General features: G+C 40.3%; 1 protein-coding gene across 1 annotated transcript in view; it reads right to left on the minus strand.

Moving 5' to 3' along the window:
- Window positions 1–3,483: 3,483 nt before the first annotated feature.
- The window catches only part of sema3d (sema domain, immunoglobulin domain (Ig), short basic domain, secreted, (semaphorin) 3D), a 30,119-nt gene continuing 6,940 nt past the window's right edge, over window positions 3,484–26,662 (minus strand). The window contains exons 3-18 of the mRNA XM_085461662.1: window positions 24,263–24,423; window positions 22,166–22,228; window positions 21,927–22,046; window positions 21,738–21,831; window positions 21,290–21,418; window positions 19,368–19,504; window positions 17,442–17,556; window positions 17,128–17,197; window positions 16,899–17,043; window positions 16,170–16,392; window positions 15,871–15,959; window positions 15,631–15,672; window positions 14,085–14,242; window positions 9,255–9,319; window positions 8,594–8,733; window positions 3,484–4,564 (exon numbers count right to left, since the gene is read on the minus strand). Of these exons, the coding sequence (XP_085317788.1) occupies window positions 4,100–4,564; window positions 8,594–8,733; window positions 9,255–9,319; window positions 14,085–14,242; window positions 15,631–15,672; window positions 15,871–15,959; window positions 16,170–16,392; window positions 16,899–17,043; window positions 17,128–17,197; window positions 17,442–17,556; window positions 19,368–19,504; window positions 21,290–21,418; window positions 21,738–21,831; window positions 21,927–22,046; window positions 22,166–22,228; window positions 24,263–24,423 (2,216 nt within the window). The 3' untranslated portion in view covers window positions 3,484–4,099. The remainder of the gene's footprint in view (window positions 4,565–8,593; window positions 8,734–9,254; window positions 9,320–14,084; window positions 14,243–15,630; window positions 15,673–15,870; window positions 15,960–16,169; window positions 16,393–16,898; window positions 17,044–17,127; window positions 17,198–17,441; window positions 17,557–19,367; window positions 19,505–21,289; window positions 21,419–21,737; window positions 21,832–21,926; window positions 22,047–22,165; window positions 22,229–24,262; window positions 24,424–26,662) is intronic.

Raw genomic sequence — 26,662 nt, forward strand, 5'->3', positions numbered from 1 at the left:
GGTATATGATATTTAACAGCAGTAAACACACTACACCCAGTGCAGGTAAACATACATGCTGACTGAGCCCTGTTTACAAAAACTGTCCACAGCAAGGGAGACCAACAGGGCAGAGGCAGACATCTCTTCTGCAAGGAGGTTCAAAGGAGCTCTTTGTACAGCAGATGAAAACATCTATCATAGGGGGTGTTTAGAATATTGCATGTCCTGCCACAGATCCCGGAGAGAAGAGAGATCACTTATGTCTGTAAATGAGGCTGAGGGAGTACAGGTAGTCATTACTCAGAGGAAACAACTGTTTCTACCTCTTACTCACATACCTCTCCCCTTCCAATACCCGCAGGCCACCATCAATACCGCTCAACCCGACAGCTATCATAGAAGTTCACTGTCAACGCCTGACAAACACACATCTGCACAGCTGTAAATGCCCTGTAATATAGAACCAGAAACACCTCCTTGGTCTGACATCTCAATTCCGCTCTGTTCTCCCTCTAGTCTTCCTGTCAAAGTTTTTGATATCTTGATTCAGGCATGGCACTGTGGAGGTTGTGGAACAGGGTTCATTAGAAAACACCTTTGCAAAGGAGTTTTGCACCTGGGCACATGTGCATAAAGTGACGTTAATACTTTCTCTGTGTTGTCAGGCTAATGGAAGCTGATAGATTCAGGTCAACAGGTATTGCTATGTGGTTTTTGTTTTTTTGTTTTTTCTTGGTCTCAACTAATGCCAGGCAGTTTCACTTACACTATTGATAACTGTTTTTGATGTGTATTTTCACTTTAAATCAATTGAAACACTGGAATGTGTTGTTCAGTTGACCCAGGCTATAAAAAAGGGAAAAACACTGCTGCTGACAGTTTTATCCTTTAACACTGGTAATGATTAATTCTTGTTGCACAAGTCAATATTAGTTCATATAGTGCCAAATTACAACTGCCACCTGTAGGTGCTTTATGTTGTAAGGTAAAGACACTAAAACAAGCACTAAAACACCTACATAGCTTTGTAGATCATATCTAACCTGTAGATCCCATCTATAGAACCAATTCTTGCTGTAGTTGCCCATGTGGATCACTGATCATAGAGAAACCAATTTTTACAAATGTAACTGATTGTCACGGTTCTGGGTCATTTTGACCCTGCTTTTTCGGTTTCTTGTATTTTGGTGTGTTTCCAGATTGTGCTCATTATAATTATGTTCTGATTCTTTAGCTATCCTATGATGATGATGATTATTATTTCTGGGTTTAGTTTAGGTTTTGCCTGTGCTTAGTCTTCTCTGCCTGTATGTCCCTCTGTCTGTCCATGGTGTCTTGTCTGGTCCTCTGTGTCTGTTAGTTTCCTGTTTTATTCTGAAGGTCCCTGTCTTATGTGAGTGTGTTCAGGTTACATTTCCCCTGTCTCGTCAGCTGTGATTTCTCCCAGGTGTGTTCCCCACCTGTCTCTCATCCCTTGATTACTGCCGTGTGTATATAAGCCCTGTGTTTCCTTTGTTCTCTGTCGTGTCGTCAATGTCTACTCACCCTCAGTTTCAGCTGTGTGTTCTGTTAACTGTATTTACCTGCCTGTTAGTTTATATTTTCCAGTTTAGTTAGTCTTCTGTTTGATCAGCAGCCTGCAATAAAGCAGTTTATTCTGAGTTTACTTTTGCCTCCGTGAGTCCTGCATTTTGGGTCCTTCCCCTCTGCCTTCCTGCACACAGCCATGACACTGATGGAGAAAAAGAAGTATACTGTGTACGTGTGCCTTTGTCTGTGTGTGAATACACTGTAAGGCTTCGCTCCAGGGGCTCCTAAGCACACTTGCTTGCTCATTACACCAATCACATCAAATTAACCACTTCCTTCTAGAAATTCTGGTTCCTTTCCATGGTTCTGTTCCCTCATTTAACCCCCACTGTTTCTGTCTGCCTGTCTAGAACAGCAAATCACTTCACTCATGGGTTGTTTTCCAGCCACATGTGAGGGTCAAGTTAACTCTGAGCATACATAGTATGCTTATGTCTACAATTACGATCTCTTATGGCATCTGACAACAGATCTTCTGTGCAGGATAGCACATTATCATTCAGCCTTATATATAAATAAGGAACACTAAGTTGTAATAAATAATAAGATAATAAGTTGATGCTGTTGAAATGAAACCATTAGCAATAGCAACACTGAGCAGTGAGCTGATATTTTTGACAGTTATCACCCTTAGTGGTCTTTCAAATTGTTTTTTTTTTTTTTTTGAGAGTGTGGTGGTACTGTGGCAGTTGGCTGTGATGGTCTAAAGAGGGGAAATGAAAATGCCACAGTACAGGACGATGTGAAGTATAAATAAATGTTTGGTAAGCTGAACTAATTTTGATTTAAGAAAATACATTGTCTTAAAATATGCATGTACATTTGTTTATGTGAAATAAGTTGATAAATAATTTAATGTAAAAAAAATGTGAAAAATAATATTTTAATGTAATAATATTTAGAAGAAAAGATTTTCTAGTTTTTATAAAGTCCTCTTGCTGTTTCCGTTCGGGGGAGATGCAGTTTATTCTTTACAGCTGACTGATAAATAAACAATAGACAGAGAGGAAGCATTTGAAATATTTATTGTCTTTGTTACAAGAAGCTCTGAAAATCACTGTGGAAAAGCACAAAATGGTAGACCTATTTATACAGTTAGATAGGGAGAAAGTAAGCACAATAAAATGTGTCTCTGTAAGAAAAACACAGTGTCCATCATAAAGGCAGTTATAGCTATTTATGATAGACCAGTTATGGTCTATGAGGCAATGATAATAATATTTCTAAAAGTCATATTTTTTATATATATATTTGAGTTTGAGACTAATTTTCTATGTGACTCTTCTTCCAGTATTTCAGCAGCTCACTCAAAATGAAATTTAAGATGTTACCACTAAATCAATTAAAACAGGACTCCCATGACTGTGATGATGCCTTTCACAGAAGAGCCTTGTCATTTTATTTTCAGCCTGAAATACAAGCACCGTGTATCATATTACTTCCATTTCTTTGTAAGTCTGTACATAAAATTCAGGCCAGGCACACTGGGTTGCATAATGCTTGGTTTTCATGCTCATGCCTCTGACACTGATGCCATCTCAACTTTTTATTTTTATTTTGGGAAATCTGTAACTGGGTTTGATCACAGCCTTTTATATTTCAAATGGTTTCTACTGAAGTTGCCACTTTCTCTTCTTCTTCTTGTCTTTTACACATTTACCTTTACACGCTCACACACACAGGGACACACACTAAAAAACAAACCAGCTGGTCCTGAATCATTCTGACATCTGCATACAGTGTACAGGGACCCGTGGTGCTATATCAGGAGAGGCTCAGCTGAGCTAACCCTAACTAATTCCGAGTATGCCTGTCATATACTTGAGACTGCCAGTAACTGCAGCAGTAAAGTTTTTGCATACTGATTTTATCTGTGCACAGAATATAAGTAAGCAATAAATTTAAGGAACAGAGGCTCCAAGACACATTTATTTAAATAACGTTCACAAACAGTTATAATAAAAAAAAACCCTCTATTGCACCTACAGTACACAAGAGTAAATGGATTGTACAAAAATATGTCATTTTTTTTTAGAATAACATCATAAATGATTACTGTTATAGGTCAGTAATAAGACTAAACTTAGCATGCTATGTCTCCTGTACATGTCATATCAATATTTACAGTCATACATAATGAAAGTAATGGCGTCATCTTAATTCCAATATTACAAATCCTAACTTTTAATGTCATTAAGTGACCAAATGGAATATTAGCCCTATGAAACTTTGGAGTAAAACGAGCAACAGCAGTCTGTCAAACTACGGAGGCTTGAGTGATATCAATGGATAATTTATTTACAAAGTTAACTGTGCGTTTTCCTGTAACATACCTCTACTACTTCAAGTTGCTTGCTAAGTATATTGCATTTTTGCACTGCATATTTCACTGATCGTCTTTCATGTCACTTTAAGAGTTAAAGTTTACTTGCTCATCTGACACTGCAGTTTCACAGTTCTGAGTCACATTAGCTTGATCCTTAAACCAGTTAATATAAACATCCTTAATGTTTCTATATCCTGTCGCCTATTGTTCTGCTGTCCTCACTACCCTCCCTTGCTTCTGATGTTCTTTCTTTTCCACATTCTCTCTGTGGTGTCTCCTGTTCCGGCTTTTCTTCATTTCCTGGATGTGTTTCCATTTGCCATTTCCTAAGCCTCGCCCTCGAACCCTCAACGGCCTCTTATCCAGCCACAGTGCATCGCAGTACTCTTCTAGAGAGCTGAAGGGAGAGCTCATCGCTCTCAGGTAGTCTTTATATCGCTGACGTGCCTCTGTTCCATGGTGTAGCCCCCCGGCAGAGTCGTCACTCGGCTTGGCTTTTCTGTCTAGCTGTCCATTTGTAACAACTTGTAGAGTGACACGGAGGAGAGTATGGGTGAAGTGTGTGTGCTCTTGAGCTACACAGATATACACACCGGCATCAGAAGCATGAAGGGAGCGAATTAGGAGACCTCTTTCCGTGTGAATTACTCGATCATCAAATCTGACCTGAGAGACAACAAGAAACATATAAGAGCTACATAATGCCAACCCACCACCACAAACCCCAGCTAACACATCACCCTCCTAGGGCTGTTCGATATAACGATATATATCGGATGACGATATAAAAACGTCTATCGTTTCACATTTTACGCTATCGTTTTTCGTGGTGTCGCAAAATAAACTGTTTACGGCAATATTTTTTCATTCTTTTGATGGTCACTGTAGTGGCCATCAAAGAAAACAGCGGCCGTTATAACTTATGTCTAAAAATTTATTATTTCATGCATCAGTTAAAACACTCGACTCCAGGTACGACGCCCAGCTGGAAACACTTCACGCAAGTCGAGCTGCCCGAGATTCACAGAATTTACAGAAAATGTTACATTTTTGTGATTTATGTCGTTATCGGACGATAGATGTCTTAATATCGGGATATGAGATTTTGGTCATATCGCACAGCCCTACACCCTCCTCAAACACATACATTTCTGAAGATTTGTAACCAAGTTGTGTTGAACAAGGTAATGACCCCTAAAACGGGAAGCATATGGAATTAGGTGTGGCGAGTATAGTTCACGGCGTGGGTGGGCACAGGTCATTATGTGATGAGAGATCTTTAGATGCATAATGAGAGTAAACGTTGAGCGCTGCTGGGAATGTATGTGCTTGTTGTTAAGGTAAGTGGCATGCTAATGTTTTTGGCCCTATTTCCGTCTAGCATCCACCACGGTTCATCGGATGATGTGACTGCTGTCAGAGCCTAAAAAAACAAAGCTGTGTTAAGAGGACACAGAAAGAGCATGAGGGAGTGAGTCCAGCATGTGTGAAAGTGTGGCTGCTTCAAAGGGATACCTCCCACAGCTGCACTTTGACCCCCAGAGGTGTAACTGATAAGAAATGCAGAATATTACCATGTCTTTTGCCCATGTGCTTGCTGTGGTCTTGTTTTACCATTTTTTTCTTACATACACAGGTGTGTGTGTGTGTGTGTGTGTGTGTGTGTGTGTGTGTGTGTGTGTGTGTGTGTGTGTGTGTGTGTGTGTGTGTGTTTGGATAGCTCTGTGGTGGTTTCCAGATCTGACACTAATGATGTGTAGTCAAGGCAGAGGCACACCCACAGGTTTCAGAGTCTTTCTGGATGTTGTCTTTTGCACACATTAGACCTACTAGCCAGTCTCATACCACATTCTCATTTCCTGACACACCTGACTGACTTGACAAAACATATGGTATACGTATTAAAAACATAAAAATCACACTTACGTGGCTCTCTGTCCTCTGCCTTTTAAAATCATCCAATTAGCATTCATGTGCCTATCTGATTGCTTTTTAAGTCGCCTGCACTCTTCCATCCAAAACCAAGGCATCTGTGTCTAAATAGCAATGCCAGGCTTTTAAACTTAGCCAGATGGTCTGTCTTTATTTGTATGCCTGTGTGTGGATATGTCTGTGTGTGTCTGGGCATGCAATCACATCAGCAACTCCTACAAGGGAAAGCAATCCAGTGTATAGTGTATAGTGGTGTATAGCGTTCATAAACACACTTATGCTCTTCTGTTTTAACAACTTTGCATGAATGTGGAGTAAAGCAATGAAATGTTATTTAATGATGACGTTTAAACTGTTAAATGAAACACAGGCGAGAATATTTGCAGTCTACTTCTAAGTTAATTTGATGCTTTAAGTATCAAATTAAGAAATTCCCACCTAAGCTGAGAAATAGGTGCTTTGTGCTAATGAGCATTGAGCAACACATTTAACCTTTTCCATACTTTTCTTATTAGAGATTACCCAATGGGCTAGCATTGCAGGCTCCAGGAGGTAAACACGTGTGCACAAACATGATGTGAGAAAGATGGCAAAATTTCTTCTAGCTCACATCTTTAATAGCTGAGTTTTACTAGGAGATAAGAGGAGGCACTGGATAAGGAGATTATGAGTTGAGTAAGTTTTAGACTGGGCTGCAGGTGCTATGAACAGCTGGCTGAGGTTGCCTTTATCAAAACCCAGAAACACAGGAGGGAAAACTGTGGGAAATTGTGGACACAGCATGAAAGTTTTGAGGAAGCTAAGTAGGCAAGGAGTATTGGGGCAGGACGTGAGCAAAGATTAGGGTCGGGCTGAGGAGGAAGTTAACGGCCAGGGAAGATAAAAGGATGACAGAAGAAAACAGGGCAGAAAAGAAGAGATTGAAATGTGCAAGACACTTAAATGATCACATGCTTTGCAGCTGTGAGAACACATAAACCACCTTACACAGCTAGAAGGCCAAGATACAACTATTACACCCAACTACTGTAATAGGGATGTAGTTTCAATTCCGCATCCAAAAAAGGCCTAAAAACATAGATCCAAACTTTATACATAACACACATATCGGCAAACACACCATTGCCACTAGGTAATTAAAACAAAGAGAAAAATTAAGACAGTTAAAGAAATCAAATGGTATTAGTTGCAAGAATGCTATCTGAACATATTCAAGATATCGCCCACACAACTGACTATGAATTCCAACATCTGAAAAGTGTGCGCTCCTCTGACCTCCAGCTTGTTTTTCACTTGATCTCCATCCTTTTTATGATCAATGTTTGCTGCTTTGAAGCAGCACAATCTTGTGTTTACTATAATTCTACGTATAAACCGACATGACAAAGAAGTAAAAAGGCCAATAATTTAAGTACCAGAAATTATTATATAATTACTTTATGTTGTCTGAGTTCACAAACGAGAAAAAAAGTGTTTTAATAAGGCAATATTGCTCATAAACTACTTTGCTCTTCCACTGTTCAGTTTGCAAATGTATTTGGAAATACTATAGTATAATATATAGTAACTATGTATAGTCACATAATAATCTCATAATCATGCTCCAGCTTTGGCCGTGTTTTTTTGTAATTATTATTATTTTTAGCTTATATAGCTTCCCTGTATTTGTCTAATCCTTGTCATGATTATCTTATTATCATGTTTTTCTTTTAGCACTGTTTTCAACCTATACTCAAAATTATCTCCATTATATTTGTATTTTAACTCTTTTGCCTGCAAAGTACTTTTATGGTATGAATCCTAAGGAGCTATGTGCTTACTTAAAATTCAAAACACCTGAAATTTTAAATCACTTTTCTTTATTTGACTCCATCCAAGCCGCCATCACTTTGTCAACAGTGCAACAGGTCACATATTATTCATCCCTACACACACAAACACAGAAAACACCACATTGTGTTTATTTCACCAAAACCCGTGGCTGTCCCTGGGGAGTTCTCTGTTATAGTTTTTCACTGTAGGGGTACATAAAGAAACACAGACACATGCATTCATCCACCCACAGACAAAAAGCAGAGCTTTGTGCAGTGTGAGCCCATAAAGAAGCACATGGGTCTTTAGTGGCCTATGCACCTGTCACTGTGCTTACATTCACCCCTGAGAGAGAGGACAGAGCACAGTGGTAGGAGGAAATTAGTGTAGTGGGAAGTAGAGAGGTTAAGCACTAAAAGGGCCACTTGCAGTGGGTGCAGGATAGATTGTATGTTTGGATAGGGGGAGGGGAAGGCACTGAGGTGCTGAGTAAGCACATCTCTGTTGTCTCAATCAGGAGACAACTGTCATCATTATTTAGTTCCTTTCCACACCTCAAATACAAATATATTACCTCTTTCTGCTTTTATGCCTTTCTGTTCCCACCCTATTGTTTTTGCAATGGCTGGAAACTTTGCTGTCAAGGCCTTAGACATTATTAAAAATATGCGTATGCAGAGATTTTTAGTACAAATAATTGCTGAGAAGTTCAACACTCCAAAAGCAGTGCACATGAAGTCCGCTGTGGTGTGTTTTGATGTTTTGAAGCATTTCTGTGAGAAATTAGTGCCGCTGTAGCAAACACTGTTCCTAGGCACTCTAACCTTTCCCCACTTTTTGATGTAGGAAGAAAATAAATGCAACCCCTTCAACATGAACCCAAGAAAAGCAAAAGACTTTCAGACTACAGAAGGAGAGCTGAATCTATGAAAAATGCAGTAATATTCTAACCTCCTCTCTGCGTTCAGATTCCAGTTTTTGCATGTACCATCGAATCCGGGCCTGCTGAGATTTGGGGATACACTCGAAAAATGTGGAGTTGCTCTGCACCCCAAAGAGAATTTTCTCCTCCACACTCCCAGTACCAAGACCTGTAAAAACCAAAAGTAGTGTCTATGTTTTCTCAGGTTCTAACAAAGATACAGTATCTGATGTATGTCTCATAATTAGATTATTTTTTGTGACAATTATGCAGTACCAGGCAAAGGACATCACTGTCATTAAAAACATGTTTGTTGCATGACATGAAAACCCCAACAATGGATACACAAGCACACAAATTTCAGCTGTGTCAGCCAACATGAAAGTATCTTGGACATATTGTCATATTTCTTTGAAAAACTTCCGTTCTCCGTTGATTCTGTCTCTTCATGTGATCCCAATCTGACTCTGTAATCTTGACATCGGAGCTCCGTGGGAGCCATACCATCTGTTGCAGGATTTTTTTGTCTTTCTTGACAGTGTTTATAGTTCTTCTTGAATCTGTCTGCGGGTTTAGGTTCATTATCAAGCAGACAGAATTTGAAGTGATCAGATGCTTTCCTGACTTTTTAAGAAATGCTTTACAAAAACAAACAGTGGCCGAACCCCTTAAGACATAAAGTGTACATACTGTCTTCTGTGTCCCAGCACTGCATGGCAGGGTCTCCATTCTTGATGTCCTGTCTTCTAGCTCGCCTTGCAAGTAAACACAGAAACAAAGCAAAAAACAAGGAAGCGTATGACCACTTTAGTCTTCAGTATTGAGATGCAGAATTTAAAGTATAAAGAACTTATATGCTTTACGCTCACAGTCCAGTATTCTCCACGAGGGGAGTTTCACAAAATTAGCATCTAGCTAATTTAATATACATTGTGTACATTATATTAGTAGATTATCCACTCATGAAGTCCTTATTAGACATTTATCTGAATTCTATTCTATGAATTACAATTTTAGCATCACCATATTATCACAGTTAAAGGTTCGACAGGAATTAGACATTATAAAACAAACAGCCATAATTAGCCAAAAAAGCCAAAATCAAAGTTGGTAATAACACTGTTATATGAAAATTATGTGAAATTCTTTTCAGTCATTAAAGTAAGTAAATCCAGATTGATGTTAACACTGCAACATGCGAAAACTGAAAAACAAAACAAAACAAAAATCAGAAAAAGGGTTTTTAATACCTTTATTTGTGTTTCTCAATACTGCATTTTGTAAATCAGTCAAACAAATAGTTATTAAAATGAATGTTTCTGACACACTTCACGTGAATGCCAAATTTGCCATTACTTGTGATAAACCTGTGAAGAAATTGTCTGAGAATTACTATTTTTTCAAAAGCACTTAAAATGTAGGGAGGCATTAGCTTTATAGTTGTATAGCTAAAGAAGAAGAACCACTCCATTTTATTCCATAAGATAATCTTGTCTATCACTACAATAGGATATCAAAAAAAAAAAAATATATATATATATATATATATATATACCACTACGCTATCCAGCCTTTGGAACAGAGGATCGCAAGTTCGATTCCCGCCTGGGGCGTCTGTATCCAGTAAGGGTCCTAAGGCTAGACCCCCTATGCTAAGCAAGCCTACCGCAGACATGAGCGAGACAGATAAATATGAAAGCATGCCGGCTCGGACGTCGCCCGGATCAACAAGGTCCGCGTCAGGTGTTGAGGAACCAGGGCACCCTGATGAAAAGTGGGCTACTGGAACAAGAAGGCATCGGTGGGCAAGAGACGAAAACAGGGCGTTGTTGGAATGAGATGTTGTTAATGCAGCACTACGGACAATACCTACAACCACGATTACCGACACTAACAAACTGATCTACAATACGGCAGCAGTGATCAGTGAGATGCTTGGCTACAAGTTGAACAGCCACAAGGGGCAGTACCCTCCATGGAGAAGGAGGCTAGAGGGCAAGATCAAAGTAGCACGGAGGGAGGTTAGCCAACTAACGGAGCTGCAGAAAGGTGCGACAAAGAAGGTGCATAAGAAATACAGCAAGCTGTCCATACCTGAGGCCTTGGAAACTGCCAAGCAAAGACTCACAGCCTTGGCCAGCCGCTTGAGGAGGTACACCAGTGAGATAGAAGGCAGGAGAATAAACCAGCTGTTCTCCACAGAACCAGCAAAGGTGTACTCTCAGTGGCAAGGGAACAATAAGAGAACAGCACCACCAAGGCTGGAGACGGAGCAATACTGGAAGAGCATATGGGAGAAGGACGCAACCCATAACGGCAATGCTCAGTGGCTAGTGGATCTGAGGGCAGACCATAGCGACCTCCCTGAACAGGGTCCAGTAACCATCACAGTGGCAGATATCCAAGAAAGGGTCTCCAGTATGAAGAGTTGGACAGCACCAGGGCCCGACATGGTTCACGCCTACTGGCTAAAGAAGCTGACTGCACTCCACGAGTGTCTGGCAGCACAAATGAACCAGCTGCTAGTTAACGAGAGACACCCGGAATGGCTAACTGAAGGTCGGACGGTCCTGATCCCCAAGGACCCCAAGAAGGGACCGGTCCCCTCCAACTACCGACCAATAACCTGCCTCAGTACTACATGGAAGCTCCTGTCAGGCATCATATCGGCTAAGCTGAACAGGCACATGGGTCAATACATGAGCGGGACACAGAAAGGAATTGGCAAGAATACCAGAGGCGCAAAACACCAGCTACTGGTAGACAGAACAGTCAGCCGAGACTGCAAGACCAGACTGACCAACCTGTGCACGGCCTGGATTGATTACAAGAAGGCCTATGACTCAATGCCCCACAGCTGGATACTGGAATGCCTAGAATTGTACAAGATCAATGGGACCCTAAGAGCCTTCATCAGGAACTCAATGGGGATGTGGCGTACAACACTAGAGGCCAACTCCAAGCCCATAGCACAAGTCACCATCAAGTGCGGGATCTACCAAGGAGATGCTCTGTCCCCACTGCTGTTCTGCATAGGCCTGAACCCCCTCAGTGAGATCATTAACAAGACTGGCTACGGATACCAACTACGGAACGGAGCAGTTGTCAGCCACCTCCTGTACATGGATGACATCAAGCTGTATGCCAAGAGTGAACGAGACATCGATTCACTGATCCACACTACCAGGCTATACAGCAATGACATTGGAATGTCGTTCGGACTGGAGAAGTGTAGTCGGATGGTAACAAAGAGAGGGAAGGTAGTCAGAACTGAGGGGATTGAACTACCAGAAGGCAACATTGCAGACATAGAGGACAGTTACAAGTACCTGGGGATCCAGCAGGCGAATGGGAACCATGAAGAGGCTAGAAAAGCTGCAACCACCAAGTACCTGCAGAGGGTCAGGCAAGTCCTGAGGAGTCAGCTGAATGGTAAGAATAAGATCCGGGCCATCAACACCCACGCCCTACCCGTGATCAGGTACCCTGCTGGGGTAATAGGCTGGCCAAAGGAGGAGATAGAAGCCACTGACATAAAGACAAGAAAGCTCCTTACCATGCATGGAGGGTTTCACCCCAAGTCCAGCACCCTGAGGCTGTACGCTAAGCGGAAGGAAGGGGGCCGGGGACTGGTGAGTGTCAGCACCACAGTCCAGGATGAGACAACGAACATCCAAGAATACATTGGGAAGATGGCCCCAACTGACCGAGTGCTCAGTGAATACCTCAGGCAGCAGAAACCCAAGAAAGAGGAGGGAGACGAGGAACCATCATGGAAGGACAGGCCCCTGCACGGTATGTACCACCGGCAGATAGAGGAGGTGGCTGATATCCAGAAATCCTACCAGTGGCTGGACAAAGCTGGACTGAAAGACAGCACAGAGGCACTAATCATGGCAGCACAAGAACAAGCTCTGAGTACAAGATCCATAGAGGCTGGGGTCTATCACACCAGGCAAGACCCCAGGTGCAGGCTGTGTAAAGATGCCCCAGAGACAATCCAGCACATAACAGCAGGGTGCAAGATGCTAGCAGGCAAGGCATACATGGAACGCCATAACCAAGTGGCCAGCATAGTGTACAGGAACATCTGTGCCGAGTACAACCTGGAAGTCCCGAGGTCAAAATGGGAGATGCCCCCAAGGGTGGTGGAGAATGACCGATCTAAGATCCTGTGGGACTTCCAGATACAGACGGACAAAATGGTGGTGGCTAACCAACCGGACATAGTGGTGGTAGACAAACAGAAGAAGACGGCCATAGTGATCGATGTAGCGGTTCCGAATGACAGCAATATCAGGAAGAAGGAACACGAGAAGCTGGAGAAATACCAAGGGCTCAGAGAAGAGCTCGAGAGGATGTGGAGGGTGAAGGTAACGGTGGTCCCTGTGGTAATCGGAGCACTAGGTGCGGTGACTCCCAAGCTAGGCGAGTGGCTCCAGCAGATCCCGGGAATAACATCGGAGATCTCTGTCCAGAAGAGCGCAGTCCTGGGAACAGCTAAGATACTGCGCAGGACCCTCAAGCTCCCAGGCCTCTGGTAGAGGACCCGAGCTTGAAGGATAAACCGCCCGCAGGGGCGTGCTGGGTGTTTTTATTTATATATATATATATATATATATATATATATATATATATATATATATATATATATATATATATATATATATATATATATACACACACACACATATATAAATATACATACACACACAGACACATACACACAGAGTTGAGGGCATCATCTTGTTGGCATTTTTATCTGTTTTCCTGCAAAAACATTTAGAGTGTACCAGTTTTGGGTTTTTTTTTTAAAGAAGAAAGAAACAAGTTTCTTTGACCTCTGACTTGTGTTGCTCACTTGGGCTCCTTCAGTTTGTATTGATTTCTTCCTCCACTTCCTGCTAGTCCTGTGTGGTGGGACATCTGTAGCCTACATTCCCTGACACTCTGAAGGTCTGCTTTCAAAGAGCCCTGGAGGCCTCCACTATTGTACAAACCATAACAAAATCCCTACTGGGCAATAATATGGCACTATGAACCCAAACTGTAGGGCACAGTTTGTTCAGAGCTTGGATTCATGCAAGCAAGCTCACAAACAAAAACACAGAACAGGATTTGATTTTCACCTTAAGGACCACACTCTGCAAGTGTGGAATGACAGTGTCAGCCGAAAACACGCTGAAACATCTTTAATCATTGCCTGAGAAAAATAATTACCTAATGGCTTGGAAAATATTGTGAGGTGAAGAGAATGAAAACAGAAAAAAAATTTAGGGAGAGCTATGAACGTCTGAGAGTTCCAGCATTAAGAACTAGCCTTGGAAACACACACAAACAGACACACCCCCTGGCAAACTATGGAACCAACGAGTCAGTGTTCACCGGTCCACATTTGCACTCTAATGATTTCCTTTTATTTTGGGATTTGTTCAGATACTTGTTTCAGGCTTACTGCTTTGAATTAATGCATGAGGACATTTCAAAAATACAAAAGTACTACAAGTGTCATGTGCATACCTCTTAGAGGCAGGGATATATCGTGCGCATGTGTGTCCATCCCAGGCACAGTAGGGATCTCGTGCCAGGCAGCATTCAGCACAAGCCTGGCCATATAGGTGGCATCTGCTGAGTGAAACCTGGGCTAGACCCTCACTTGAACCCACGTAGAGCTGTTGCTATGGTAAAACACAACATTGCTTCAAGACATACAAACATACAAAGCACCTTCAACTTTAACAATTGTACATCATCAACAGAGGACATATCACTATGTTGCGTAAATAGTTAATTAGTTAAGTCTGCTAAAGCTAAAACTATTTTTTATGGAAAAAATATTTGTTCTATATTAAAATTATATTTATTAAAAAGTTTTCCTCTTTCCGCATTAACATTCTTCATCTATCAGAACATGTTTGCTTTAAATGAATCACACAGAGATTTAAAGATTTCCCCTTCTTAGCATAACATTTTCTTTGTACACTATGTACTATTTTTATAAAGAAAAAGATTCTACGCAACATTAAATACACTACATTTAAACTGCTCTGAGTGAGTAAAAACCGGCTTCCACTAAATTCTTGATCTGTTGCAGATAAAAATCACATTACAATACAGAACGAAGATGGCATTAATTAACAGAAACAAGGCTGCTAGGACAACAAAACATAAACACCTACACAGAACAGTAGACTACAGACGGAAGGCCTTGAGTGAACTATGTGAGGTGATACTTGTGATTTGAAGGCATTTTTGCTTCAGTGTAGTATGGGATGTAATTACAGAGTTGGCACTGAAACAAGTTCATATAAAACAGATCTGGTAGTTTCTTGAAGTTGTTTCACCAGCTTCGTCAGCTCTAAGCTTGGAATTTAAGAAGAAGCTTCTTGGATAAGAAGTGAAACGTCTTCAAGAAACTTAAAGAAATCTTTGCTGCTCTAAAAAGTTCGGTTGCAAGGTTGCTATTGATCTAGTATGCTTTAGTGCATAGTCTTCATATGGTTTCCTTTGTGGTGTAGGACCAATTTAAGATAGCGTATACTGCTGAAAGAATGGCTGCATATAGATATGAGTCTGATATATTTTTTATTTTATTAAAAGCACATGGTTAAGTTTCTTAAATGATTACTACTTTTTGAAAATCAGGTTATAACTTAAAGAATACTCCAAGATATTCTTAGGTTTCTGTGAAGGCTGACATTTGGCTTGCAAAATGAATAGGCTGAATTTCGCAGTTGCAACTGGATCTAGTCTGACTCGCCTCAAAACTCTAGCGGGCAAGCACACAGACACAGGTCAAACACTGTTGGTGATTAATGGAAGCTGTGATTGGGGTTGAAGTGTCTACTGACATTCCTGACCCTTATATAATGAGGCGTAAGGGTGAGAGAGCTACAAGAAAATGGGGAAGACTACAGACAGAGAAGAAAACCAAAACATGAATAACAAGATAAAAACTATATGATTTGTGCCACACAAGCCATGTGCATATAACTTAATGCATGTGGCTTAATCGAAGCGAAGAGCAAATTTGCACGAACAATTGCACAAAGTGTGCAGAACAAACCTGTTTAGACGAGATCTCCAAACTAAGGATAGGCGAGGGATTCTGCAAAAAGAAAACAAACTCCATCAACTTAAAAGCTAATGGATATAAATTATTGGAGGTCAGTTATGTATTCATTACATATAAATATTTCACTGTCTTATAAGTCACTGACAGCTACACTATGAGGAAACAAAACTCAGCAAATCAGTGTGTAACATATGTGTGTATTTATTTGAATAACTGTGTTTTGAACTAAACCTGGAACACTTGAAGCTCTTCAAGAACCACTTCCTCTGTTGACCAGTTTTCTTGAGTGATGCTCACTACCTTAAGAATGGAGCCAACATCTAGGAGAGTGAGACAGAAAGAAAGAGGGGTGAAATTACCACCAGAATATCTTCAGAGAGTTGCTTGAAGCATATAAAACATAGACTGCATATGTTCATTTCACCCTACACAAAATCTGTCCAATGCCAACGAAAACAACAAGTAATATACTGCCCTCTGCTGGTCAAATGTTGACTTTCACAAAAACTAGGAGGAGAGGTGTGACTCACCTGTTCCCACGAACATAACCTCATACTGGCCATCATCTGCCAAAACTCTGTCCACCACAATGTGAGTCAAGGTGTAGTCAACTTTGACACGTGTGAACACAGGACGACCAGTGAGAGGGTGGACAGAGTGATACATCAGAGGGTGGAATCGAATAAATCTGACAACTTCATCCGGGAAGTCTTTAGTGGTCTTGATCTTTGGATCATATGTTTTGCTTGGGCACTAAAATTACAAAAAAATCACAGCTGATTAGTGACCGTGTTTTCTATATTTCCTTCCACCAGTTCAACTATGGAGCAGATTCACTCAAACAATTTATTGGTATGTGTCTCCTTCTAGAGGCTAAAATAAGAACAGCAGGAGACAAAGCATATGTGAAACATCTGTTTCACACTTGATGTCAGCACCAAATTGTCCATCACATTACTTCGCTTAATTAATCTTTTTTTTTTAAACAAAATGAAACATGAATCTGATTAACTTCTCAAGTAACCTCATCAAAGTGTAAGTGAAGGTCATGCATTACCAGGCTGCATGTGCAGATGTAAGTATGCCCTCCAGCAAACCTTTACATTAAAGCCATGTTTATAATTTTTCGATTAGGAGGAAAATTAAACACCTTATCCAATATATGGAAACAGAATAGCTAACAGTGATAAGTGCAGAAGGTACAGATGATTTCTTTTCTTTTTTTTCCTTTATGCTCTTCTCTTTGGCATACAACATACCGTTCCAGGACGGGGATATGGTATCCTCCCCTCATATTCTACCCAGCGGTGGTCAGGCCCCTCCTTGTGGGCATAAGGTCCATTAAACACAGCCCTTATGTCTGCCATGCTATAAACACACACTGCTGAGCCACGGAAAATGGAACTGGAGGAAAAGTAAAAAGAACAGGTCAGGTTAATGCTTGGAGAAACAGGAAAGGACCTGAGGTTGTGTTGATAAAAATCATACCTAGAGGTTGTGAAGACTGCATACACTATGGGGTTTTTGTCATCTCTGGTTGGGAGTAGAAAGACATCCTCTACAAAATAAAAAAGAATGAAAAAGGTTTTTTTTTTGTTATCAATAACCAAACAGAAAAGATTTAGGCGAGCATCCAACAATAAATTGCAGTATTGAAGAACTGCAGTTGGTAGCACCATTAGCCATGTGGTACTGTTGATGCATTTCCGTCCTTGTATGAAATTTTCTCCGAAGACAATTTTTAGAACATATAACTGACTTTATTGACCAGATTTTCAGTTTTTAATCTTACAGTCACTTACGGAGCTGATCAAAGTGTGTGTCCACGCCATCTGGCCCAGGGATGGAACACACAAGTCTGGCTTTGAGGAAGGTTGTCCATTTATTGGTCAGACTCCTCAGCCCACCCACATCATTCTGAAACACAACCACACACTCTGTAACAAACCATCGTCGGAGAGTGCAGCTGTCCAACGCGGCTGAACACGAACTGTAATTAATAATATACATTTGAGCATAAACACTGTAATCCAGCCAATGCGGTTGGAAAGACAACACAGAGCATCATAGACTGACTCAGGTTTCCTTCACTAATTATGAAAATAAACAAGTGAACCACATGCCTCTGGAATACATTTGCTTGTTTAACTTGCACAAAGAAGACCTTCAGTCAGGAGTAACTGAAAAGTGAAAGGAAAACACTGAGAAGGGTGAAAAACATAAAAGGAAAACGAACGAAGGGGAAGTGCAGCGTGATGAAGGGGAGAATTCAAATGCTGATTAATAATGCAGGTTTTACTTTAGCATATGAATTGCTGTTTTAAATTGAGACCTTTGACTGAGGTATGGTAAGAGGGTTCAAGTGTATCTCCTTGTCACGCATTGAAAACTTAAAAGACCCCCCTTGTTAAGCTTAGCCAAGTGGTGTAGAAAGGGCTGTTATGGTTTAACACACAAAAAACACACTTGTGCTTAAGAGACCCCCCAAAATGTAAGCACTTAATGGGGATCTTTCACAATGGTGATAATCTTCAAAGAGGATTGATGTAAGGAGCTGTCATTCACAATGCAGATAATGAATATGAACCAAAGTACAAAGTACATGAGAGACACATGGCTCAGAGAAGAAAGGGCCGTAATTCAGACGAATCTCCTTCCAGTCTGCTTTACGGCTTATTCTCAAGTCATAACCACACTGAAAGCTTTTTTCTAAGAATGCAGTCCTGGATCGTGCATGCTAATATTAAACTGCCATGTCACCTAGTTCCACTCTGAGAACTAATTGGACACTGTGTTATAATGCCTGGTCTGTTACATAGAGTTGAATCTTTTGATTTCTGGATTTTGTCATTTATTGGCTGTTTTCTGTTTGGTCTTATAGCTTGTTTGTTTTTTTTTAAGTATAGGTTGAGGGCTTGATTCCTGTTTTGATTTCATTTTTCATCCTCACAGTTATGTTTAAGCATCTTTGAAAAGGTGATTTACAGTGGCTTGTAAAAGTATTTGGCCCCCTTGAACTTGATCTTGTCTCCCTCTCTTGATTGCCTATATCCGTCTAGTTTGCCCCAGCTGTCTCCACTTCTATAGTCTCTATTTTGTTATTTTTCTTATGCACTTTGTATTTATGGACTTTTCATCAGCCATAATAAATGGCTTGCTTTTTGTTGTGTTTAGTCTGCCTCTTGCGACACACGGCGTGGTGCACAGAGAGCCTCAGATCATGCAACTGCACTGCTTATGCCCACAGTCAGCGGTGCAGCTAAACTTATAGTGGTTTTGACGTGCTGTCAAACAGAACCTAAGTGGCAGTGACACATTATCATCAAAGGTCTTTCAGAAAAGAAATTACCTATATTGACCTCAGTGACTGACTAGGTAGTAAAAACACAGCAAAAATAAGAATTCTAACCATGATTTACTGCTCCAGACAGAGTTGGATGACCACAAAAGAATTGGGATAAAATTGGGAACGGTTCCTCCCAGCCAAAGATTCACACCCGATCAGGACACCATCTCTTATTTTACAAGGTCCTATCTACTTTAGGCTGTCTTTTCAAGCACCAGTTCTCTGCTACTACCACATCACTACCTGGGCCTCAGCATCCATGTACAGCATCATACTGTCTTTCATTGGCTTTGCTGTTGCTCATTAGTTATATTGTACCAGCCCCTTCACCCCTCCACCATATATCTCCTACTTTCCACACCTCTCTCCTGTAATATCTCACCTTGCACACACGAGCCACTCGGGAGAGGATGCTTTTGTCGTTGCCTTCCCAGGACACCTCGCGGAAGAAAAAGTATACTTTATCATCATCTGGATTGTAGGTGTCTGCAATGGGATGGGCAGCTATAAACCTGGCCTCTGAAGACACAGAATGGAGAAGACAGAGGAAATAGCATTAAAATGAGTCATAATGGTTTTGGCATGAACTGCAGTCTTAAGGTAGCATTAAAACTACACTTAGCGTGTGTTTATTTACAGTCGTCTTCTATTTCTGCAGAGAGATTTGATGTATTACTCTCTCTTTACTAAGTGTAAAGCTGAAATGGGCTGAACATAAACTGCACTTAGGTACATGCAGCAATTGTAAAAGAAGATTTAATTGACTTTAAAAGCAGTTTTGTTTAAATTTACATGATTTTCAGTATGTCAGGCAGTATCAATTATGCATCAGTGCAGCATAAAGATACTCTTACACACCCTGGGTTAAACATCTGATTTATATGTGAGCATCTATGACAAGTGTATATGTCCTGTACTTAAAATCTTTGTTACTGGTTTTTTTGGCCTCTTTGGGACGTGAAAGCAATCTATCAACATGAAACTGACACGATACTTCTGGATGTTTTAGCAAACATTTAAAAACTGAATAATGCAAAGGGAAGTACCTGCTGTGGTTAGACACAATGCTGATGCAAAGGTGACAGTAAAGCAGGACAGCTGTGAATGCAACAATTGCAAAAGAAGATACAGCAGAAAAAACTTCAAACAGTCCAGACATCTGAATGGAACAAAAGAGTTGAGAGATAATTCTATGTCTAAAATGTTTTTGATTGTGAAAAAATTAAAAAATAAAACTGTCACAGGCCTATGAATAAGAATATATTATGTTTTATGTGATGATCCTGTGTGTATGTGCAAAATTTAATCTGTACACTTGCTAATTATCAAATGGATAATTAATACTTACAATACAGTTAAACTGCACAAAGCATGTTTGCCTCTGAAAATTACTGGAGGGCAAATAGGTTATTTTTGGATTGATTTTAACTGTTCAAGCTACTAAGAATTATTAGTAAGCACAATTTTCAACTGCATTTACGGCACTGGACACTGTATTAAAACAACAAGTGCTACATATGATGTAGGAAAATAGCAGTGAGGAGAAACAACAGCATGTTGCCATCAGGAGGGAACAAGCCCAAAAGTTTAAACGTTACAGTGACATTACATCAACATTAGCTCGACACCTAGAAGCCAAGCCAACCACTAGAGGGTGATTCCCCAACTGGAACGGCTTAATGCATTATAGCTAACACATGGGACAGAAGGTCATTGCTAGTCATGAAAAGATGTTCCACTGAAACACCGAAACACTCCAAGAAATGGGAAAACGAGACGGCCGCCCTGTGTCGACACTCACTGTTTACACACACCGACAGAGAGGGAGAGGGAGAGAGAGAGCGCGCATTACTCCAAAAATCTCTGACTGTGTAGTTGTGAAATGTGGAGACCATGTGTAAGGATTTAGGTTCTAGTGACAACTGTTGATACATGACAGTCCATCAGTGGCTATAAAACACTGCAAACAGGAGATGATGCATGCAGAGAAGGTCACTCCTCAGTCCTAAGTGATGACTGTGCATACCCCTGGCTAACATGCGGTGTGACTAGGACTGTGAACTTTGTGGCACACTGTAAATTCCCCCATAGGCGTGGTCCTGGCTCAGCTATGGCAATCATATAAAAGTTCCAGCTAAATGAGTAAGTGGGCGGTTTCCTTCCCTCTGGAATGCCAATAACCATCCTGAGGGCACAGAGAGGCTCTTTGTATCAGTAGAGAGGCCAGAAGTTATGCGAAAAAGCAATAACAAGTTTGGAGTGCAGTCAGCCTGTTAACGTGGATGTGTGCAAGCATGTGTGTACCATTGATCCAGTAGTCTTCAGAGATGTCTGTGCGTATGTAGTGTTGGTCAGGAGGAGGGCCTAGGGAGCGTGTGAACGTTGTATCTTTGCCCAGGAAGTCTGAAGATGTGCCCGCATACAGGTACTGATCTAAATAGAAGCACAGTAGACTTAGAAAACAAATCTTACAGCTTTTTTTTAAAATATACACAGAGTGAGTAAGATTTCAATTAACATACTGAAACAAGCACATGCAAGAGACACAATTGTTTTGCATTTGTCTGCCAAGTAACTTTCTTGGCCCCCAAAAATGGGAGAAGAGGGCTGACAAACAAAGACATGAATACAAATTCATTGCAAATAACTGAGTGAAGTGAAGCGTGGCGCTCTGCAGCTATAAAATTCTCGCTCAATAAAAGATAAGGCAGGTAGAGGACTGCTTTGTACAATGTCACCTATGTTATCTTACCTGTGAGGACTGATGTAAATGGCTGCAAGGGATCAAAAGGACATTTCAACCTGCCAGACTCCTCTGTATTAGACAGCAGCTTCAAAACGCCATCCTGAGAGACAAAATTAAGAGGATTCACAAACGTAAGCCTATTTATCGACTCTAGTCAAAATGTTTCCTGTTAAGATCCACTCATGCCCACTTTACCTTTTTGTGGCCAGTGATTTCAATGAATGCACAAGTGGGGTGGAAGGCCCCTGTCCCACAGGCATAGACATGTGTTCGGTTGTAATTGTGAAGGACCCTGATAAAATTTGCACATTCCAGCTGGAACAAGCAGGGACAGAAAAAGAACATGTATGAGGTACACTGGAAGGACTGATTGAACAGGTACATTTAGTAATCACAGAAACTTAAACTCTATAGATTTCTTTAGAAACACTTACATTTTCATTTTTGCCAGCCAGTTTGCACATTTCCACGTTTTCCTTCAGAGCAGGCCAGTGAATCTAATAACCGATAAATCAGAAATATTTCACTTCTTACAATATAACCAGAATGTGAGCATTCAGCTTCAATTTACAGAAGACCTGTTGCAGTTCTTTATAGTTTGCATGCTATGCTAAAATATTTAAGTTCTAAAGATTAAATTTTTTTATTTGTGACAAACATTCCATGAATAGCTGTTACTTTTGAGAATATAGAGTAGGATACAAGATTTTCTGGATTTCTTTTAGATCCTTTAACCTGATTCTTTTTTAATGAATCATTTAAGTTAAAAAGGTAAAAACAAGAGCAGGCCCCTGAACGCTCAAACTTTTTTTCCTTTGCTTTAAATAGTATTTTATTTCATTCTGTTTTTACACCGAAATATGCTAAACATAAAATGAAACGAATAATAACTACACAATGTTTTCCCTTTCATCTCTATCCATATCTAAATAACAAATGGCATTTTTACAGTATTTAAACACCTGTAGGTGTTGTGGTAAGAGATTAGCTGAGGTATAACATCCAGCCTCCCTTTAATGTATGCCACCATACTCATACATGTGTTATAACAGGCTTATGTGCTTAGCGTGTTACCTCCACTAAATCCTACCATGGAGTGCTATCCCCAAACTTATTCATGGCTGAATTATCATACAGAAAAGCAGCGTTACAATATGATGTGCTGAGCGAGAACAGTGTGCCTGTGTTAGTGTTTTAATTAGTTTTGGATAGAGTTTCATGTGATCGCTGACCTTGTTTCACCTAGTAAAAATGAGTAATTTACTTTAGCATATATAGTTATTTAAAGACTTAAATTATGTGGACTTCTTTATAATAAAAGGTAAAAACACCTGGAATGCTTGTGAGCATCATAAAGCCCTGACTTTCAGGGGCTTTTAGTCCCAGTCCAGGTATGCGTGTTCAGTAATTGATAAACACTGAGTTTGCAGGGGAAGATCACATTCACTGTCAAGACTGATCTCACAGGGCTCAGAGGGTCAGACTTTCTGTTCATATCTCTCTGGCATCTATATCAATGACCCCTAAAGGCAACAGAAATGCAACACTTTAAGAGCAAGACTAAGAGTTAAAACAACCAGATAAAGATCAAATAAACACACCGTCTTCCCACCAGTGGATCAACCTCAGCTGCATAAACACACTAACATCTACAAATGTTAACATATGGCATCCATCCAAATGCATTTGTGTGTTTGTGTAAAGTCTGAGCATGCACACTCCATCAAACGTGTACATACCTGATGTATGTAATTGTGTGTGTGCTCCATGCGTGTGGGTGGGGGCAAGGACTCTCTAAGTTGATGACCCTGACCTTACTAGACAGATAACTTCAGACTGCTATTGACTGAAAGATCAGTGTTTCCCTAAAACACTACATAGCTGAGTGCATTTCAGGAAAACTCTAATGGAAAAAACGATTCTTATCGCCCTACTTAATTGCCAAACAGGTAGCAGCTAAATGTTCCATAATGCATTGTTCACATTAACTAACAGGTCAGTTAACGTGTGTGAAAGCTTTAAACTTAAATTTCTTCAAGTAATATAAGGTTTTTAAACCAATACTGAGGTATTCTTGTTTTAGTTTTACAAGTGGTCCTCGATATTTTACTCATTTATACTCTACCCAACTCAGCTTGTTTTGTTGTTTGTTTGTGGCATTTCAAACAGGAAGTTGGAGAGTGCCTTCTGGTGGAAAAACATCAACACTCATAAGGTTGTGCACCTGGTTTCTTCTTTATTTTTATAATTTTCATTTATTGTCCATTATAAATGCTAATACAGCTATATCAGCAAACAGCTAATATCTATAAATATATTGACCCTCCTGATATATCATTCTGGCTCTACTTTACACTCCTGTAAATATATTGACGTGTACCTGAAAAAATGTCTACATTATAACAAATGACATGAACAAATGCAAAAATAAGCACTGCTCTTTACTTAGTACAGTGTCTTGTCTTTTTACGTCTGAACCTGGATTATTCTTTATGCTATATTGATTTTACACATGCATATATATAGCATACCTTTGTAGGGGATTCAGCCAGATTGTCAGGGTCAAGCAAGTAGATGTGGTCCCTGGCTCCCAACAGAAGACGACCCCTCTCTTCATCCAACAACAGCGACTGCGAATGAAGGCCATTGGAGGGGCTCAAAAACAGAGATACACTGCCCACCTTCAGCAGTTCTGTCCCAGTATGAGAAAGACACAGACAAACACATTAACAAATATCCCCACTGCCATGTAAAATGCAGTATTGTGAGTCAAATTAAACTAAAGTGAAAAAACATATTTTGGTAGGACTACACTGTGGGGCGCAATTTATTCTCAGCAGTTTAAAACCAGTATAATCCCAAAGACAGTCACTGAGATGAAAAAAGTCTCGACTTAAAGTTGCATAATCCTGTTTAGCTACACATGCTCATAAATACGATTTTTTTTTTCAATTTAGATAGCATAGTATCTCAGTAAGTAGACTTTTAGACAGGAATACCTGTTGTTCATCCATTACACAATAGTACGATTTTGCTATTCACTTGTACATTTTTATGCAGAACACGTACTGTTTTTATATGAAATTATATATACAGTTTGCTTGCTTTAGACCTGGACTCGCAGCTTGTAAGGTCCATAGGTTTCTGAAAGCTGAATATGTTCGACATTTTTAGCTCAGGATCGTGTCTTTGATCTCCATTAGAGGAACTCTCTTCTATCACGAGGCTCTTTTCAGCGCACCACACTTGCCACATGCCTTGAGTAAACACTGGCTCGGTGCAGAGGAGTCCTGTGGGAGTCACTCTGAAAGGATTGACACTGTGATTACCCTCTTGGTGAGAATGATTGGAGAGGTTACCAACCTTCAATATTTGAACTTTTGGGACCCCTCCTCACCACACAATCTCCCTTAATACCTCCCCTTTACACTGAACCCCCATGTGCTGATGTATCTCCCTCCTACACACATATCATGCCCCAAACAGACAAAACTCACAAAGAGATTAGGCCTGCTAGCCCTTGGTGTGGTGTGCAGTAATCTGTTCTGTAAACACACAGCACTATGAGCCTATTGAAGCTTAGCATAGTCTCCACACATTTCTTCAAAGAGGAGAGCCCTAAACAACATGAAAACCTCTTGATTAGCTTTGTTATTGGAACTCAATGTTGCTTTCATGCACGCAGTTATTGGAGTAAGACTTGATCAAGCTTTAGACTTAGAGACCTCTTCAGAGCTGTAAGCAATGCCTGAATCTGCCCTTTCTCACATGTAGCACATGGCAGGAGGTCAACTGCATCAGACACATTGTCACTGCTAAAAATACCTCATATGGTGAAGGGTAGGGGTGTGCAGGATGCAGGTCACATCACACCCATATGCTTGCTATGATTTATCCAGACAATTATCCTGCTCAATTCCCATTTGTAATCAAAGACTTTGTAGCTACCAGGGTAACACGTTCATTTATTGAATGATCCATCTGGTCATTTCTGTTTTCACTTGTAGCTCCACCAAAACCTGATTATGGTGAAACAATTACAGTCTCAGGAATAAATATGCAATGTAGGATGCCTCTGGTTTCAGAATATTCAGAGGAGCATGGCAGACACTATTATATTTTAGGTCAGACAGACATATTGATTAGAAGCTAATGCTACATGTTCACTAGATGAAAACTAAAGTTCTTGGGTTTTTATTTTAAAGCAGTTTGTTTAGAGGTACTCCCTCAATGAGGGATTTTTACTTTTTATAATTTCACCCTTTAGTCATTGAATCTGTATTTGGGCTTACGTAAAGCTGATGCAATGCTGGAAGCGAATTCACTGCTGGGTGGTGTTGCTTTTGAACAGTGTCCACTAATGAAATGATGACAAGAGGAGCAGGATGCATGCACTTGGTTAAGCTTTTGTTATTTTTGACAGATTTGTCTTTGCCTCAGTGATTCTCACTGAGAGAACCAAATATGGATATTGCTGTCAAATAGCCATTCACTTTAGTGAAGATTAAAGTAGCATGTAGCCAAATTAAAGGCAATCAGACTACATGACATGATAAAGTACTTTACTTTACTGGCTTGGAAGAAACATAAAATAAGACAAACCGTAGAGCTAAATACTAGGCTAACTGCTGAAAAAACAGTGTCCACAGTAATCTTTATTCCTGCAGCTACTTGCATATGTTTTTGTTGGACACATACAGTAGGACATGCATATGTATCTATTTCCAGGCATAGTTGGTTTTAGAAGCCTTGACCAAAAGACCAAAAGTCAGAGTGAGTTCACTTTCAGGTCACAGTGGGGATTCAATTTTATGGAACAAAAGTTAAGTTAATATGTGTGGTTCCTTGTAGCTGATACACAGCATTAGGGATGACGACTTTGAAGTAAAGTTTGCACTCAGGTTTGAGGAATGCAAAAATATAACTTCCTA

This window comes from Copadichromis virginalis, linkage group LG7 (genome assembly GCF_057382275.1).
Source record: "Copadichromis virginalis isolate Kocher_CV1m ecotype Utaka linkage group LG7, C_Virginalis_male_GT1.1, whole genome shotgun sequence".
NCBI classification, from domain to species: Eukaryota; Metazoa; Chordata; class Actinopteri; order Cichliformes; family Cichlidae; genus Copadichromis; species Copadichromis virginalis.